Below are 19,273 nucleotides of genomic sequence, written 5' to 3' on the forward strand. Positions count from 1 at the left end.
AAGGAAAATTGACGGGGTGAGAAGTGATAATTTGACTACAATCACAGAGACAGTTAGTGGCACAGTCGGGATTTGAACCCAGGACTTCCTGACTCGAGAAGCCCGCAATCTTTACAGTATATCACAAAGCCACTTCCTTTAGCTGATGAGCAGAAGGACTGGAGTAATACAATCAAACCCAAGTGCAGCAGATTTGTGCTTAAGCTCTGCACGCTGTGGCCTGGTCTCTCATCTTGCCCTGGAGATCAGAACCAGGGTTGCTCGGCCTCCACACAGGTTCCCCAGCACCTGAGGACGGGCAGTGCTCCCTCTGGTGACCAGCCCTGGGGCCTTTAATCTACAGGACAATGGAATGGCTGCTCACAGTATTTCAACTGCCAGTAAAAACTTGTAACCCATTTTAAGCCAATTAGATTACAATTAGATATAAAACCTTAGCAGGTTCCTTTGGCAACCCAGTCTTTGGTAGCATTTCCCAAATTGTGTTCCAAGGAAAATATAAAGGTTTCCTGGCCACCTAAATTTAGAAAACACTGGGTTCAATAAGCTAATCAGGTTTCTTCCTTGAAAGACTTCTAGAGCCATTAATATGCTAATAGCGAAGTATCTCTGCAAGGCGGGTAGAAGGTATAATAGATACAGCATGCAGTGCTTCCCCAACTCACTTCTACCACATAACCCTCTTTTTGAGAAACACTACAGGGCTAGCCCTCTGAGGAACACACTTAGAGAAATGCCACAAAAAGGGTTTCCACAAGGCTTTCATCTCTTGGGATCCTGTAGCAAAACTAGCAAAGTTATCTTCCTAGAGACTGGCCTGGATCTTTGATAGAAAGGGTGGGTCAGATAGAGCCGAGTCACCACTTAATCAAGCACACTGAGCCCTACACAGAGAAAGGCAGGGTGGTGCAGTTTATAAGGCCCAACCTCTGGTGCCAGGCTGCCTAAGTTTGAATCCCAGCTCCATCACTTAACAGCTTGAGCAAGTTCCTTAACCTTCTGGTCCTTCGGTTTATTTGAACAGTGAGGATAACAAAGGTACCCTCTCCGTAGGGTTACCGTGAGAGCTGAATGAGTTAACATATGCAAAGTACTGTGAATAGTGCTTGGCACATAGCAAACTCTATGAACTACTTTTTTTTTTTAAATCATTGTCATTTCTCCAACTCTTCTTTACAAGTGAGCTGTTGTATTTCAAAGAGGCAGCAAAGGCGACAAATAAAGGCGACTGTGGCACTTACTTTAGTGTCTGAGCTTTAAAGTCAAATTTGGCTCTGGCAGGTCTCATCTAAACACAAGAAACAATGACAAGTTGAAAATTAGGATTCATGTACAACGAAAAGACATTTCATGTAAATTTTCACAAGTTTCTGGTAAGCAAAGCAGAAACATTCACCCTAATCAGTTCATTCTAGCACACAAATCTGGACAAAATTCCAGTTGTCTGACCTTAGTAGAATACTACTAGATGGATGTTGAGTCAACAATGTCATGCATTGTTAGAATCCCCCTAAGGAGAGCCAGATTTGGAGAAGAGATGGTTAGAAAAAGTCCCAAAGCCAAAGTGCTGGTTCCCCAAAACATGCTGACCATGGCTGTTAAAAAAAGAGTCAACCAGAAGTCCTAAGATGTTCCTTATCTACTGTCTTACTCTTCAGAGACATCTATTTTCCTGACTTAAACTATGACCTGCAAGTAAATGATTCACTTCTCACGTCATCTTCAATCCCATGTATTTGTTCTGGTCTGTGAGATCATCCAAAGAGCCAGATAAGGGATCCCTGAGATCAAACGACCCCATTCCTCCCGGGTAGCCCTCTCCTCGCACACACCCAGGCCTGGAAGGCAGCCTCAGCCCTCTCCATGCCCTGCTCAGGTCTGTCGCTGAGTCACACGGGCTCTGCCTCCGTCCCTCCCTCCACAGCCCTGGTTGCTCAGGTCTGACCTCTAGTTCTCATAGGCACAAAGCTTCCTTTGACTTCACCCTAATCTACTGTCACCCAAGAGCACAAATAACATTCCTCAAATTCTTCCTTGCTTTGAAGTTGGCTGGGGCTCTCCACTGTCCCTCAGATCAAATCTCAATTCCTGTGGTGAGTTAAGGCCATTGGGCAATTCCTCCCCACTGGTTCCTAACTGCCTTTATCTCTATCACACTCTTCCTGTTCCAATCAGGCAAATCTACTTGCCACACCTCGGCTAAACCTCCTTCACCCTCTGAAATTTCTTCATCTCCAATTTCAGTAAGTTCACCTTCACTTATATTCATTTGCATGTTTTTCCTCCCTACCTTTAAAAGCAGTTCTTTTAACCAATTTTTTTAATTTTTAAATTTCAGAATATTATGGGGGTACAAACATTTTGGTTACATATATTGCCTTTGCACCGCCCAAGCCAGAGTTACAAGTGTGCCCATCCCCCAGACAGTGTGCTCTGCACCCGTCAGTTGTGAATCTGGATAATACAAGAGGTGCTAGTCCACCATTGTTTTTAAAGAAGGTAAGGGGGAGAAATATCGTGAGCAGCTCCAACTTCAACAGCTATGACCTTCTGGGCTAGGGAAACAAGGTGATGAAAGTGAAATTACACGTGCCCTCTTTAATATTATAGGGCATCAACCAAGTGGAGGGGAAAAATGGAATATTCTCAGGGAAAAAACAATGATATTTAAAGGCTTCATGAAGCATGGTTTCACATTTTAATCCCTTAGTGATATGCCCCATATTTTCAGGCTCCTTAAGCTGAGGTCTTGTAGCGATCTTCATAGGGATCATGAATTCTCCATGGGAATTTTTTTATTTTGCATTTTCACATTGATATTTCCATCTATCTATCTACACTGTAAACACTAGGGGCCAATTGAATGACCACCTTATAATCAAGTTAATGCCACACAATGTCAATGCCTGCATTTGTGTCTGTCTGTAACCAAAGAGCATAATTTGACAGTTGTAGGTGAACAAGAAAAAAATGGACATGGGGTTAATGACCAATGACAAGTTCACAAGGGAAAGCCAAATGACCAAAATTTTAAGGATAAAAATTTCAAAGTGATTCCAATAGAAAAAAGTGCAGGGGAGTACATTACCCCACGTCACCCAGCTGTAGAGCTATGTAAACTAAAAAAAAAAAAAATTATACCAAAGCAGCACCACATTCATACTTTGAATGGTAGCTAAATTCCACCAAAACAATGTCACCTATCAACAAAAGACATACAATTATATAGGTATATATTTAATTTGTAGATTTGGCTTAGGTCAATAATGGGGACTGTAAGTTGTTTTTTTTTTTTTTCATTAAAGGTTCTCAAGGTTGAGAAACACTGATTCCACTGAACTCCTAAGACAAATGTATGTGAGCGATCGATGGTCATACAAAGCAGCAGTATCTCCCTCTGTGCTAATATCTTCCTACAGCTCCCCAAGACCAAATCCGTCTCTCCCTCCTCTGGCTTCACAGCATGGCGTTACTTACTATAGGACAGAGATAACTGTATACGAGGGAGGCTCTTCCACTACCAGCTGAGTAGTGGGGCACAGACTGAGCCCCACCTGCCTCCCACAGGGTCTTGCACAGGACGAGTGGCCACCCAAGTTCTAACGAACAGGACTGAAGTACACCAACATGGCACGGTGCAGCTGGCACTGTTGGTCTCCACTTTCTCAAGTCCATCAGTCAACGAGGGCAGTGATTCTCACAAAGTGGTCCCTAAACTGGCATCATCACCACCTAGGAAGCTGTTAGAAATGCAAATTCTCAGGCCTCTCCCCAGAATTGGAAACTTTGCAGAGGGACCTGGGGTCTCTATTTTAACCAGCCCTCCAGGGGGTTCTGAGGCACAGTCTAGTCTGAGAACTACTGCTCTAGAAGGGAGGCAGCTGCTGGGGAGAGACTTCCTGCCTCTGTCCGAGGTTCTTCTGCTCGAGTTGCATTTGAGTTTGCACGTGTTACCTACACGTGTAAGTGTGCAGCCCTAGGGTGTCTCTGTGTGTGCCCCTCATCTTCCACCTACAAGCGGGTAGGCCTGTGTGTGAGGACAAACCATCACCAGAGCCTTCGAACAGGGCCGTTTTGAGGAGGAGCTGGGATGCTGAGGATGAGGCTGTCCTTCCCTTGCAACTGAGTAACACTTGCAAACTTTTGCTTCTTCCTGTTACATTTCCTTTTTCTCCATCACTTTAGAGTCTTCTTCCCCTCCCCAGCTTTCCTTCTTTTAATCTTTTTCCTTCTTTTGTCTATCTCTTCTTCCCAGACACCTTCTATTTCTTAAAAAAAAAAAATTAATAGCCAATGATGCCTCTGTTACTCAAGAGATAGAAACATGAATATTAATCTACTACATTGAAAAGTTATACAACAATACTTTGGGTATCACTTCACCATCCCCCTACCCCCCACTCCAAGCCCAGACATGTAAACCTTCCCCCAAAGATCTTCTTTAGCAAAGCTACTTAAGGGTCACGTGGCAAAGCGTAAGCTCTTAGCAAGATGCAGCATTTGGCCAACACAGGCATTTCAACATGTTGATCTTAGCGCACTAGGCCAAGACCTGGATAAAATTACTTTAAAGGTTTGCTCTTCTTCATTACTGTTAAGCTTTCATAATCTAAGCTGAGAAATGTCAAAATTAAAGGAATAAATGAAATGTCCCTTGGAGAGCTCTCACATCCTCTGTGGGTTTAACTTAACTGTAAGTGTCTTTGGTCCTCAAAATTCTTCAGTGAGGTGCTTCAGCACTACCTTACATGTCATGCAATTAATCCATCTATATGTGAGTGGCAGTGTTGTCCCCTGATATTTCAATATTTATGTCACTAACTTTGGGGGCCTTTTTGTAAATTGCATAAAGTATCAACTTTTGTAAAGTAAGTTTCATTAACCATCTCTTCAAAGAAGGATCTTGTAATCGCCCACACCATAGCCACCAATGCATACGGACTAAGGTATGAGGTTTCTAAGCGGAATGCACAGGCAACATGGCACCATGATAAAATGCAGATGTAGAGGACTGGACTCATGATGGCAGCCGATGCTCTAAGGCATGCATTAGGGGTATGCGCCAGCAGATCCCGGTCCCCAGCCAGGCATGCTTGAACATACAGAGCACAGGGCGTAATGGGGGTCACGTCCATTCACCAGCCACAAAGGAGCCAAAGCAAGCCTAAGGGAAGCCAGGATGACAGACGGTGCTTAGAGAACTAGACTGGCCTACAGAGGGCAATGCTGAGGGGAGGCAGATATTGCTTTGGGTCAAGCAGCAGATCGAGGCGACCAAAACAGACCTCTGACCCAGATTTCCTTTTCGCAGTATCGTCTATATTGAGAAGGTCCCCAAAGCGCTCATTAGTGATAAACTGATGGTGCGTCGGGATGACGCCCGTGTGGCGTCGGGCTGCAATATCGGCCTCTTCTTGCTCGCGCTTAAGTCGTCTCTGGTCCGCTAAAAGTTTCTGCCATAAAATTGCATAAAATGGGCAGTGAATCATCTGGTCCAGGGCATTGGAAAACTGCCAACAAAAGCAATTAAGGAAGGAGGTGGGTGAACGGGTCAGCTGTCAGCAGGGCTTTAGAGCCATGGCTATTATGCTCCCACTGTAACCGCCCTCCGAGCACGTAGGAAGGAGACAGCACCGCACAGGAGAAACCTGGGGAAGCTGGGATACAGGGAGGGAGGATTCTGTATGATTACGCCAGCCAGAAAATTATCCCCTGGCTCAGCCAAAAGCCTCCTGGGCCCTGTCAGCAAAGGCAAGGTAAGCCTGGGGGCACATCCAGGGCATACCCAAGCATGCTGGGCTGGCAGCAGGAGGCTGGAAGTGGCATCTCTACTCACTTAGGCAGTGAGACGTTCCCACAGTGTATTCCCCTGGTGGGACCAGGCCCATAAACCTGCCAGTATGGGCTTTGCTATTGGGGGGTTCTATGGCAACGAGGTCAGTTTTGTGCTTCCCCTGTTTATGACTCTAATATGTTCTCCACAGAATGAAGCCATTTCAGAAAATATGGCACCTCTTCTCCCAGGCCAGCCGACTCTTTCCCTGGGCACAATTTTTAGGAGGCCTAGTACATGCACCAAAGGCTATTTATGTGGTTGAGAGAGAGAGAATATCAGTTACTTTTTTACTGAACTATTTCTTCATTAGGTGAAATGAAGCTGAGTTTAAAGGAATGATATATTTTAACATAGAAAATAAACTAAGAATGATGGTACCTGGGGTTAGAAGAAATATTCTCTCCTATATTAAGAAAATAGTCATCTATTTCTATTTTTAAAAACCTTTAAAAATTATCAAACAATGTTGCTTTTTACCAAATGCCCTCATTGCCTATGGAAATGACCTTATGGAATAGCATTTTAATGTGTTTTCTTATACCATAGCAATCTTAGATTCTGAGGATTAACTTCCCTTACAGGAAAGCATTAATTAGAACTGATAATTCTTTTTATTTTTTTTCAGACAGAGTCTCACTCTTTTGCCCAGGCTGGAGTGCAGTGGCATGATCACAGCTCACTGCAACTTCAGACTCCTGGGCTTAAATGATCCTCCCTCCTCAGCCTCCTGAGTCACTGGGACTTCAGGCACACACCACCGTGCCAGCAGAACTGATAATTCTTAGCATGCTCAATAAAACATGAGTCTTCTTCCAGCAGGGAATTAAATGTCTCATGTGACATCTAGCCCTGAAGGATGGTAGGCCTGATTTTTCTCTAGGGTCTACAAAGTGATAACTCATCAAATTGCTGTGGGATTCCTAGTGCTCAGAAAAGTTGTTATAAAGATTAAATGAGAAAAGACATAGGAAACTCCTTTGGAAAGCACAGTGCCATGGAAAGAGCATTGGCCCAGGAGTCTGGAGCCCTGATTTCCCACTCTGCCGTTGGAATAGGTTAACTTACTATGTGGCCCTGGGTAAGCTGCCACCCTGCTGTGATCCTTTCCTGGACACAACAAGGGGGTTGGCTAGATAACCACTCAAGTCCCTTCCAAGACTGACATGTTCTCATTTCCTGAAATGCCATTATCATCCATGTTAATGATAAAGCATTTGCATAGGGGACTGACACCCCATGAGCTGGGACATGTGAGCTGTTGCCATAACAGTGGGAATGGATTGATGCTTGAAGCTACCATAGTCCTTGCTCAATAGCCCTGGTGTGTTCTGGCCTCGGTTAAACATGATTATGTGGAAGTGGACATCGAATGGGGCAAAGCTCTCAACCCAGTACTTGAATCTGACCTCAGTGAATCCATCAGGCCTGTAGTTTAATCACATAAACCCATAATCACAGATAAAGACACAAAATGTTTAAGGATCTATCAGCCAGTATTATTCAGGAAACAAACCGTGCACCTTCTACATGTAACTTCTAATATATCAACTGCTAAACCACGTAAGTAAAATATGCCCCCCGTGTGGTAGGCAAGAATTCTCCCCCAAAACCTTCCATGTTGGGTACTAGGGTTTATATCACTGAAATGGAATTTCATCTCCCTTCATCTTTGCAGCCCAGGCCTACACACATGGGAATTTGTATCTTGGTGACAGCAAATACTTAACAAAGAGCTACAGAAATGAATCTGTTCTGTGGTCTGACGCACACTCATCATTAGTGAGTGATTACAAATAATGACTCTGTATTAAATACTTTCTCTGTTTCTTTCTGTGGACAGGTGCAAGTGTCTTACTGAACACTGATCATGCTTGGAGATGGGGAAAGTTATGGTGGTTTCCTTTTTGCCTTTGGTCTCATCATCTGGCAGCAATGATTATTATCATCCAGCTCTTCTAAAAGTCAGCCTCACCCTAAATCCTTAAGGAAGCTTCACCTAAACTCTAGAACCACTCAACAAGACAGAACAACAAAGAAAAAGGGCTTCAGACTTTAAAGGGAACGGGACAGAGTTGTGTGCACATGAACACCCTCCCCCACTGCCACCCATTCAAGGTGATTTCTCATCTCTTTGGGTCCATCTTTAGGACCCTTTGGGGGAATGTGAAGGCTAGCAGTGTGCATAATAACAACACTTTATCACAGCAGAAGCTTGTGATTTAGCCCATTTGGCTGATACGAAGAGCTGCCTCTTCCTAAATCCACAGGAGAATGGGCTCTTTGTAGGCCCTGCCAGTCACACCACTGCAGACAGACATTTCAGTACCTGCAAGAAAATAGCCACATTCTGAAGTTCTTGGCTGGGGTCTACCAGTGTTTATTAGGGTATCTGCCCTCTTCTGAGCTAAAGGCAATAGAGGTATAGGCAACTCCCTCGAATTCTTTTATAAAATGTTCTGTGGCCATTACTATTTTTCATTTTCCTCTTTCTTCTACTGCATCCTTCCCAATTTGAACTGTGCTTTTTACCAGTAGAGGGGTGGGTAGATTTACTTAGAGAACAGTGAGGGAGGTGGGGAGGGGGAGGAAAGAGCAAACTCCTGTTTCTAGCTTATAAGGCACTGAGCAGGAGTGGGCAAATTCTCTCTGTACCTCCCATGCAGCGGTGCTGGCTGGACTTGGCATTCATAACCTAGTGCTTGTGTGGAAGTCAGTCCCACTTTTTTGGAAAAGTAGACTAAAAGAGGAGTGATTGAGGCTATGTCATATAAAAAGCCACTTATGAAAGTCCCAATGTTTGCTTCCAATTACCAGACCATGTCACCTCTCTGAAAGATATCTAGAATGTTTACTTCCCTCATACTTTTTGCCGAGCAAGAGCTAAGAGATTTAAAAGACAGGATTTACCTCTTTATCATCATGACGTCTTCGAATAAATTCTTCTGTGGATTCCAAGTAATCAGCTGGTATAAAATGCCTTGGTGATTCTGAATCTTCAAAACAACAGAGTAGAGTTAAAACAGGCAAAGATTTAGTGGGAAACCAGGTTGGGAAAAGATTTCACCTTTCATCTACTATAAATATCAAGTTTTTATAATCATTGTTGATTAATGATCAACAATCAAATTCTGAAGGGAGAAAACTCAAATCTTCCCCCCACCCCCGCTTTTCAGATTTACTTGTGAACTAGTTTAATGCAAAGACAACTAACCAGAAGGCGAAAGGTGAGCAAAGAGGGAGGTGTCCCTACAGAGAGGCGTGCAGGATCTCACAGGGACAGACCGCACACTCGCACACACAGGGCCGTGAGAGAGGCTGCCTCTCAAAAAACCAAGGGGTGAGCAGGGGGTTGGTGCAAACCGCAGGGGGCTCAAGAGTTCAAATGAATAGATCTCTTGGATGAGCTAAACGGCCAATTTTTCTTTCGAAACACAGTTTGGTGGTTAGTCTTAATGACATGGGGGGGGGGGGGGCTTTGTTTTTAAAGAAGTGCAGCCACTACGAGCCATGATCAGTTGCCAAGCAAAACAAACAGAAAACAAAGGACAGACCAGAAAGTGAACACCAGGGGCACACCAAGGGGGACAAAGCAAGCAAGGTGGAGAGACGGGGGATGAGACTGGTCAAATACACAAAATGCCACCTCCGCAGGGTGGTGCCAGTTCACTGTGGGGGTTGTTGTTCCTGTCCAGGCCGTGGTCTGAGTGTGGCACAGAGTTCCCATTATTAATGGCCCTTGGGAAGTCCTCTGGGACCGCGGGTCTCTCCCGAGAGGGCTCTGAGCTGCGGCTAAGCCTGGCCATGGTGTGGCGGGACGACAGGCGTATGGGAACCAAGGGCTTCCCCGAGGAGAGGGGCTGGTCCTGGTGGGGCTGGCTGGGGAGGTCTGGCTTCTGGCCCACCGGGAGGCTGGAGGAGTCACCAAGGGAAGGCTGTCTGGGGTGGTGCTGGAGGGGCTTTTTCAACCGAAAAGGGAGGGGGCTCATTAGGTAGATATTCCTGAGGAGGGTGCTCTTGTCCCCTCGGGAATCCAGGCGCCAGTCGGGCTGTCTGGGGGTCTGCTGCTGCTCATGCTTCCGGATGGTGGTGAAGCGGGTGTACGAGGCTGGGCAGGTGCCCTTGCACTTGTTGACGCGATGTTTGGGGAAGTCCCCGTGAACGCTGCCGCTGCTGCCCTCTCTGCTGTCATTGGAGGCATTTGAACAGTGGTCCAGGTCGTCAGAACAGGTGGAGAGGGGCTCAGAAGGCACGAGGCCCCTGAAGCCCAAGGTGTGGTCCGCCATATCGCTACACGCTGGGGAGGCATAGACCCCACCGGAGTTCATTCTGTCCATCTCCTTGGGATGGAGCTTGGTTGACTCGAGGAGGGACTCGGCTGAGCGGGCTGAGGTCAGGCCACCCCGGGGCAGCACAGGTGTGGGAGACTTGCTCAGCCTGCCGGACAGGTCCAGGGACGGCATGGACCGGGACCGCTGAATCAGCTGCTCAAAAGCAGTGATGCGGGAGGAGACGGTGTGCTTGGGGATGTGCTCTGAGCCCTCCTGGCTGGGGCCCAGCTCACCCCTGGCCAATGCCAGGCTGCTCCTTTCAAAGTGGGAGGCAAGATCCCGCACACTAGAGGAGGAAATGGATCCCAGGTAGAGGCCAGCTCGGTTGATCTGGTGCATGTCCCGATAGAACATGGTGAACTGCATCCCAGCCTTCCTCGAGAGAGGGCAGGGCCTCCTGGCGCTGGTGCTGTACTCCTGGAGGCTCATGGTGCTGCTCGACTTGCTGTCATAATCCCGCCGGGAGCGCATGAGCAGGTTCTCGATGCTCCCCCCCACTTGGAGGGGGAGGCCCCTTTTAGAATCATTCAAAGAAACTGAAACACAAAGGTTCTCACAGCTCTGAGCCTTCTCTGAGGGCAACAGGACACTCTTCGGTTCCTGCAAAAGAGCGCTGGGAGCAGAGAGCCTGGGTTTGAATTTGGAAGGAAGGATTTCCGAAATGCAGGCTTTCGCAGCTGACAGGGGCTTCTTGTGCTTATACAGAGGGCCTAACGCACTGCTAGTGTTAAGTGTTCGGCTATGAACTGAAGATGAAGTAATCATGTGAGCATTCCCACCTTTACGATCCACTGGTAAGCATGCAGAATAAAATAAACACACCCATTAGGTTAAAGCTGAAAGCTGCTTAAAAAATAAAGGAGAGGTAACATGCTCATTTGTCATAAGGGCTTTTAAAAAATTTCCAGTCGATGTCCGGAAGCAAAATAATCTGTGCTGCAAAGCAGGTGCAAAGATGCAACAACAAAAAAAAGGACACCCCGCTGGAGTAAGGAATGGCTAAAGCTCAGCTAATTTCTAAGAAAAGGGAATTAGAACAAAAGAGAGAGAGAGAGATGCTTCATGGAGAGCAAGGTTGGGGGTTCAAAGGAAGGGAAAGTTCTAATACCAGAAAGAAAAATGGCCGGTGAGAAAACAGGGACGGGAACATCAGAGGGCTCCAAGGCCTGGATATGGGGCTGGACAAGGCAGACGTATCCCCGTTGCTGGAGGTTCACCCGCTGCTGACGCTCAGTAAACGGGGTGGACAGGACACAGAGGCCTTCGGGCTTCACCCAGTTAATTACCTTTCGTGGAAGCCGAGCTGGACGGCCGCTTGAGCCCACTGAGGCCCTGAAGAGGGATGTCACCACCTTCCAAAACACTTTTATAAATCTGTCTCTCATTCTCCAAGCTAGCGAGATCCCCGGGAGCCCCATCGGATTCCCTCTTCACTGCGTGGAAGTTGGAAGAATATATACTACGAACAAGGTCATTTTAAAAGAAAGAGAGAAAAGGGAGGGGAAAAAAAGAATAGGAGTTAGTATTTTTAACATTTTTCTAAAAAGCACATTACCTGTTGAGGATAAGAAATACACTTCCTGGCATCCTTAATCAAGCACTGTCCTTTCTTAAGAGCGTTCTTATTTAGACGCAGATTTCTACAGAGAAGGCAGGCCCGTGGGTCCCTGAATGCCCAGGAATCTTGTCCAAACAGCAAAGTACTCTTAATTGAGATGACTGCATTTGTGCTTTAAAAGAATGATTCTGTGAAACACTGCCACTGGGGAGGAAGGGCTGGAGGTGGTCAGGGAAGGGCAGGAGGGAGGGGGACCGGTGGTTGCACACAAGATGCTGCAGGCAAGGACATGGGTGGAGCCTCTGACATGGAGCCAGCCAGTGTTGGCTACTTCAAGTCCACTACTTGGATTGTTTTTCTGGGTTACTCTTCACAAGCGCTTTGGCTGATGGAATATTAAGATCAGCAATGAAAGGGAGAGGCCCAATTGTCTTGGGTCTCCAGGAAAATCCATGACCGAGTGAAATTGGAACGTGGGATTCTTTGTGCTCTTAGCATCACAGCCCAATTTTGCACTCACTTCTTTCAAAGCCTGTGGTCAGAACCTTATGACATGTGTTATGAGCATAAACTATTGCTCATTTCTATCCTTCATTTATTTTCATCCTGTTAAAAAATCATGGTATTTTTGCAAGTTATCACAAATTCTTTTTGGAATGGGGTGGGGCACACATAGAAAAGTTAAGAACACTTACTCAGCTGCTCCCTTCCCCTAACCCCACCATGCCCTCACCCAGTGACACACTGTCACTGACAAGTGTACACGTGTGGACACGCACGCACACACGTGTACACGCACAGGCACACACATTCCTCTCAGGTAAGTGAATGACTCCTTTCCCACAAAAGTACATAGGCTTCTGCTAGGCTGCTTTTAATCCTACTGAACTCAGTTTACTAGAATTAATACGAATTTTTCAGTTCTAAAGACCCATAGCTAGGTGAAATTCTTTCACTCAATATTTTACTTTGAATATTATTTAATATAAAGAAAAACTTAAAGAATTGTAAGAGTGAACACCCATAGCCCCCCACCTAGATTCTACAAGGGACACAAGCTACATTTGCTTCATCACACATCTATCCAGTCTTTCCCTCTATCTAGTCGTCAATGATGGAATCTTTTTACATTCCACAGAGCCAGCCTTTCCTTCTGTGTGTGACCACAGCCTCCGAGTCCCGTGGTCACAAACGATGACAGCAACAACTCCACATGCTGCGTGGTGAGGCTCATCCTGTGGGGAGGCTCTGTGCTAACTGCCCGTGCATCGTTCTCTCTTTCGTCCCCTCAGTCCTACTTCTGCCATTTTTCAGATGAGGAAACAAGGCACTGAGAGAGAGATTCGGTAACTTGTCAAAGCAGGTGGTCAGCAGAATGGCAGGGCTGGAACTTTAACCACACCGTTGGATGCCACTGTTCTAGATATCACACTTCCCTAAGACCGAGGGAGAAGAGGCTCGCACAACACAGGACCCAGAGGGAGCTCAAGGATGCTCCAGTTCCATTTATGTCACTACCGCCGAATGTCACCTGTCATGAATATATCCCTAGGACAAGTGGCACCAGAACCCAGGAGTCAGAAATGAAGAAGAGGCGGGGACTCTGGCAGAACACTGTGATATCTCCCTCAGAGCAGTGAAGTCCTCGGAGCAAAACTATTGTTTCTGGCACAGGTAGTGCCCCTCACAGGAGCTGCCACTTGCCGAGCCTTAGCTTGTGCCCACCGCTGGCTAAGGGCTTTACATGCCTACTTCAGGGCACCAGCAGCTGAGTCTCAGCCAATCACATTAGTAGAACTTCAGCCAATCACAGGCTGCCAACGGATCAGCCCCTGTGCATATAAGGCAAATGCCTCATCACACTACTCCCAAATGAGGCGAACTCTGAGCATAACCAATCAAGCTGTTTCTGTAGTCACTTCCTTTTTCTGTCTATAAATGCTGTCTGCCCAAGTTGTTGGGTGGAGCTCTTTGAAACTGATTTTGAGGGCTGCCCAATTCATGAATTGTTCTTTGCTCAAATAAGCTCTGCTGAATTTAATTTGTCTGAAGTTTCTTTTAACAGGAGTGACTCCGACAGCTGCCTCCATCCTGCAGCCATTGCTGTCCTCTGAGCTCCCTCACCCTTGGTCAGAACTTCTAAGCGATCTTTCCAAGCTCCTCTTAAATCTGTTCTGGCGGGATTCTCAGCCATAACTGGCTGCCCGACCTCACACCTGCTCTACCTCATCAGCCGTAAGAACTCACTCCACCCTAGCCACCTCATTTTCTGGCTTTATTCCACCCATTATCATCATTTTTTCCTGCTTCCCACCAGAACGACAAACCAGCACTCAGGAAACCTCTCAGAATGAATTTGCTACAGCCAATTGTTTTCTTTCTGATACCAAAGCTAACAAAACATGCTTTTTCCAGATGTGTAACATTTTGCAACTGAGGTATTCTTGTTTAAAAACAACAACTAAAAGCTCTAGAACAATGTTTTTAAATATATCATATCCATCAGCTCTTCTAACATTGGAAAGAGAGATCATCTGTCCCACTGTACAAAAGGGCAAACTGAGGACCCGAGTGTTTAAGCCATTTGCCCAAGATCACAGAGTTGTTGGGTCTAGGCTCTGTCCAGGTAGATCAGAGAACACAAGAGAAGCAGCCTTATACGCCTAGCTAACTGAGGAAGGCCCAATCAGGATTAGCAGCTTCTTATTATTAATACTTAACAAAACAAGTTAAGTTCAGAAGCTCAGCTTTGAGCAGCCTGGATTGAACCAGCATAGAGAACTCAGCCTCTGGCTAAGACGCAGACCTGGCTGCTGAGTTTCAAGGGGATTCAACAAAAACACTCACTGGAAGAAGCAAGCGAGAGAACAGAGCAATCATCCTAGGGCCAAGTGTTTCCACCAGGCTCTGGAGGCAGCGCACAGGGCTTGGAGACTGGCATTCCAGTCCAGCTCCAACGAGGACTTCGCATCAGCTGAGGCAAACCAGCTCTGTTTAAAAACTGCAGTCTGTCTCTCCCTGCCTCAGTTTCTTTCATCTGCAAAACTAATAAGGCATGGTGAGCCTGTCCAAGAAATCTACCTGCAAATCTGTTATCTGCACAGACCTTTCTCTTGAGCTCCAGACATATATATTCAACTGTCTTCCAGACATCTCCACCTGCATGTTCCTCACGCATCTTAAACTCAACATGTCCCAAACCGAACTCAGTTCTGTTCCTCTATCTCCCATCACCCAAGCCAGAAAGCCCAGGGAATCAGTCCCCTTGCTCCTCAATAATCAGTCACCAACCAAGTCCTGCTTGTTCCCTGTCCAAAACACGGCTCACATTAACCCCTTTGCTCTCCACCTCCCTGGCCACCGCCTCACCCTTGCTCACCTACAACCCTGCAACAAGCTCACCTTCACTCCCCCAACCACCAGCCCTGACTCTCCCTGATATCTCTGCAGATCACTGCCGGTGATATTTCTAGAAAATATCTCATTATGTCACTCCACTGCTCATTTATTCACTCAACAAATATTTACTGGGAATCTCCTAAGTGTCAATCACTCTCCTAGGTGGAGATTCAATAGGGGACAGAACAGACAACACTTTCCAGCCTCACGGAGCTTACACTCATCATTCAAAACCATTCGGTGATTTCAGAAAGGAAAAAGAAAATGTTAACTGTGGCTTTGGAGGAGGGAGCCTAGACATCCTCTAGAAGTTTCATCTTATAGCCTTTTATATCCTATGAAAAAAATTATTTTTTATATTTATAATATAATGTTATTGTTATTTACACTTTATTGGCAGCTCTTCTATAAAGCCTTCTTTGACCCTTCCTCCTCCACAGGACAAGGGGTGCTCACTCCCCCCTGGGTCCCCTCATTACATTTACCACATTGGATTCTGGCTATTTACAAATCTGTCTTCCCCATGACACCCCAAACCCCTTGAGGTCAGATAGTTTATTAACCTTTGCATGCCTGGTACCTAGCATGATTACTCAATAAATACTAGTGGAATAAATGAGTCTATAAAATTAAATGCCTACATGCATACAGATTTTTGACACATTCGTAAGGTCCCGGAGAATCTCTAATGTTTCATATAGTTCTTCAGGTTATAATTTGTGTTTTGTTCTTAGATTAAAGGGAGAAAGTGTTCTCTCTGGAGTACCACCACCTCCTCCAAAGAGCAGCTTGTTCTTGAGTGCCACCTGCTGGCCAAACAGAGTAAAGCTCTTTGGTTAGATGCGAATCAACGCTGAAATGCTAATGAAAATAATGAGTAGCTCCCACTACTGATTTATAGATCTGATAATGCTATAAAAATAAAATACAAAATTGGACATATACTGTGATGGTAACTATAAAAATATATGTTATATATTTAGGGAAAGGATTGGTAGTTGTATTAGGATATTGGGATTATGGGTGAATTTTTTCCTCTCTGTTCCCAGGTTTTTTAAGTATTTGTGATATGTAATCAATGTGGTCCAAGATATGAAAGTGGACTCAGAATGCCATCACTTCTCCAGTTGCCACAGAACTGTGAACTTGGGCCATCTTCTTCCCTCCTTGGGTTAGGTCAAGTCCTGCCCATGTTTCCTCCAATACGTCATTCCTGTCCGCCCAGTGGAGGGGGCAGATTCGGTTCGCAAGTTGCCTGCCTCAGTGCTCAGCAAGTCGGATTCCAGTTAATTAAGATTTATAGATCCATTCATTTACTGAGCAAACGTTTACTGTACAACTCCCTTTGTGTCCGGCACCCCACTTAGGCTGGTCCCTTACCGATTCCAAATATGTAAAAATCTTACTCATTTGGACAAACTGGGAGAAAACCAAGCCTGATTACTGAAAAATCCTCAAATGGTAAAATCCAGGAGGAAAAACCTTATCTATTCCTGCCAAGTAGTTCTCGAGAGCTAGGCTATGGCTGAAAAACAGAGGCCTTTGGAGACTTATTTTTAATGAAATAAATAAGAACGCTTGGTAAACTAACATTTTGAATACCTTTACATTCAGTGTCTGAAAACAATTTGCTCTTTTAAGCATTTCCAGTTAGTGCCCTTCAATTCTGCTAACCCAATATTATAAATAGTTGCTTAAATACCTATTATTTTTAAAAGTTCAAAAACATTAAACCGTAGTATGACTTCTGTTAATTTATTGCCAAATTTCGACTCAGTACGGTGCAGATGCGATTTACTATCAGCACCAGTCCTCTGGCCTAGAACTCCATTATTCCCACTCTGGATACTGCTCTGCCACATGCTGGCTACGGAATCCTGGCATTACACTGCCCTGGTGTGCCTGCTTCCCTATAAAATGGGAATTAAAAGTAACACTTGATCCTGGACCGTTGAGAGGATTAAATGAGGTAAGGTAGATAAAATGCTAAGCATAGGGTCTGGCACATAATAAATGCTCAGTAAATCATTAAAATTATTATATTCAAGACCTGTACTACTTACCCTGACTACTCATGGTAGCTACTTTCTCTTAACACTTTTAACCTTTACAGTATACTTCATTTATTTGCCACTTTGCCTTTTCCTTTACTAACACTTATTTTTGTGTGTTTTGTCCCCACAACTATTAAGAAGCTCTATCTACATTCCTGTGGTAATACCTAGCGTAGTTCCTTGGATCCAGTAGAACTGGGGATTTCACTGGGCTGGCTGCCAGAAGCAGCCTTTTCTGCCTTGCACATTTCTGGGAGATGGGCGTGGGGAGACAGACTAGGGAGCAGGGTTAACACGGGCAGTCAGGACGGCCAAAGTGACGACCTGAGAAGAAACAGGTGGCCTTGGGGACCAAGGAAAGTATGCTGGGAGCTGTGGCCATGAGGAAGCCCTTTACCTGCAGGTAGCCTGAGGTCATCTGGCAGTCTGCACCTCTGAAAGCACATCTCTGAGACCTAGAGGACCTGCAACTTGTTGTCAACCTCAGAGCTGAAGGCACAGCTCAACTGGAAGCTCGTTAAAACAGAGTGAGCCTCAGAGCCCAGAGTGCAGGGAGACCGAGTAGGAGGTCCCGAGCCTACACATCTCTCTGTTGTATTGGTGGCTTGGTCACCAGCCCCACAGTGGGTGCAAGAGACTTTAGAGCGGCCTTCTCCCAGGTGGGAACTGTCCTCTAAGGCAGGTAAATTTTCCTCTAGCTGCTGTCTTAATTTATCTTCTCAATTTCTTCTTATGGTCCTGGGTACATTAATCATGATGCATACACATTTATAGAAATTAACATAATGGATCTAGCTAGAGCTTTTGATCACTACGATAAAAGGGTTAAGGTTTTCCCATTTTTCCCACTGAAACACACAAATCCCAGCTGATTTTCAAATGAAACTCCTCTTGCAAAGTCCGTTCCCTTGCAAGGTAGGTAAGACATGCCCCAGTGACCATAATACTTGTCCAAAAAAAAAAAAAAAAAGGCCATACATTCAACAACTTTGCTCATTATAGATGTACCCAACCCAAATGGAACAAGTAATAGACGTGCTTTTCCTTCTTGCCGTATTTCAAAGAATGAGACACAGATGTGACGGTGATAAAATAAGGAAACGGTCCTACCAGAACAAACGCCTTTCCCAAATTTATTGGGTGCAACAGGCACTATGGAGATGCAGGCCTTGCTCTCAAGGAGTTTGTAATTCATTTGCAATTATAAAAATACGAGAGTATAATCCAGCTGTATGGCAACAGAAATAAGGGCAATAAGAGGTACTAACATGAGACTGGGTACAGGAAGGTTCAATTGGGGCCTATTTGAACAGGCTAAAATGTTTGCTGTTTACCATGTATGTAACAGGGGGTGAAGGCAGCACTGAAAATTTTCAGCTAGGATAACAGCTGCATGGCAAAGTACTGAGGAACGCAATCTGCAGGAGGATTTGGGATGGTTGGGGGTGGGGAGAGGAGGCTGGTGGTTACCCCATGAAGTGGGTGGGGTGTGCACTTATCACCCCAGGCAGAGACCTAAGCGTTGGCATAAATGCACATCTCTGTGAGGATCAAGTAAGTTAGCCCCCTCTCGGCCCCAACTTCCCCCGGTCCCACCATCCCTCCCCTCATCTTTATACCAGATGTGGCCTTTCTCAGTCACACACCCACCTGTCCCCAAAAACCAGCAAGTGAGAAGTTTGATTCTAAACTTAGACAAATAAACACACATTCTAAAGGTAAAGATGCCAATGTGGGGAAAAGCTTATCAAAGTTGATACGAAACATCACAAAATTAATTTGCAAGAGGAAGAGAGAACAGCAGAAAAATAATTTGCAGACCACGATCAGATTGCCACTTATCACCCAACTGTGCATCATTTGAAGCCATTATACTGATACAAATAAAATACACTTTGGGTCCAAAACACAAGCTTCTCCCTTTCCACTTCTGACATTTAATACATTCTGCCATGTATACAAAGTGGAGTGGCAACTTACTATCCAGGAGGCTCTGGAGAAATTTCCGGAGTAGGGCTGACTGCTGAGCTCTGTAAATGTCAAAAAAAAAAAGAAAGAAAGAAAAAAAATAATGTAGATGATTAATTTTGACTCAGAC

The 19,273-nt window shown here is 45.3% G+C and overlaps 1 protein-coding gene across 4 annotated transcripts in view; it reads right to left on the reverse strand.

Annotated features, from left to right (window-relative positions):
* The window catches only part of SORBS1 (sorbin and SH3 domain containing 1), a 218,240-nt gene that overhangs the window by 25,959 nt on the left and 173,008 nt on the right, over positions 1 to 19,273 (reverse strand). For 2 of the 4 annotated variants that reach the window (XM_069460039.1, XM_069460040.1), the window contains 5 exons: positions 19,156 to 19,205; positions 11,451 to 11,623; positions 8,744 to 8,829; positions 5,286 to 5,453; positions 1,242 to 1,288 (listed from right to left, as the gene is read on the reverse strand). In XM_069460039.1, the coding sequence (XP_069316140.1) occupies positions 1,242 to 1,288; positions 5,286 to 5,453; positions 8,744 to 8,829; positions 11,451 to 11,623; positions 19,156 to 19,205 (524 nt within the window). Of the gene's footprint in view, positions 1 to 1,241; positions 1,289 to 5,285; positions 5,454 to 8,743; positions 8,830 to 9,479; positions 10,956 to 11,450; positions 11,624 to 19,155; positions 19,206 to 19,273 lie in introns of all 4 variants that reach the window. The other 2 variants (XM_069460038.1, XM_069460041.1) reach the window with 2 other exon arrangements.

This window comes from Eulemur rufifrons, chromosome 28 (genome assembly GCF_041146395.1).
Source record: "Eulemur rufifrons isolate Redbay chromosome 28, OSU_ERuf_1, whole genome shotgun sequence".
In the NCBI taxonomy this organism is placed as follows: domain Eukaryota; kingdom Metazoa; phylum Chordata; class Mammalia; order Primates; family Lemuridae; genus Eulemur; species Eulemur rufifrons.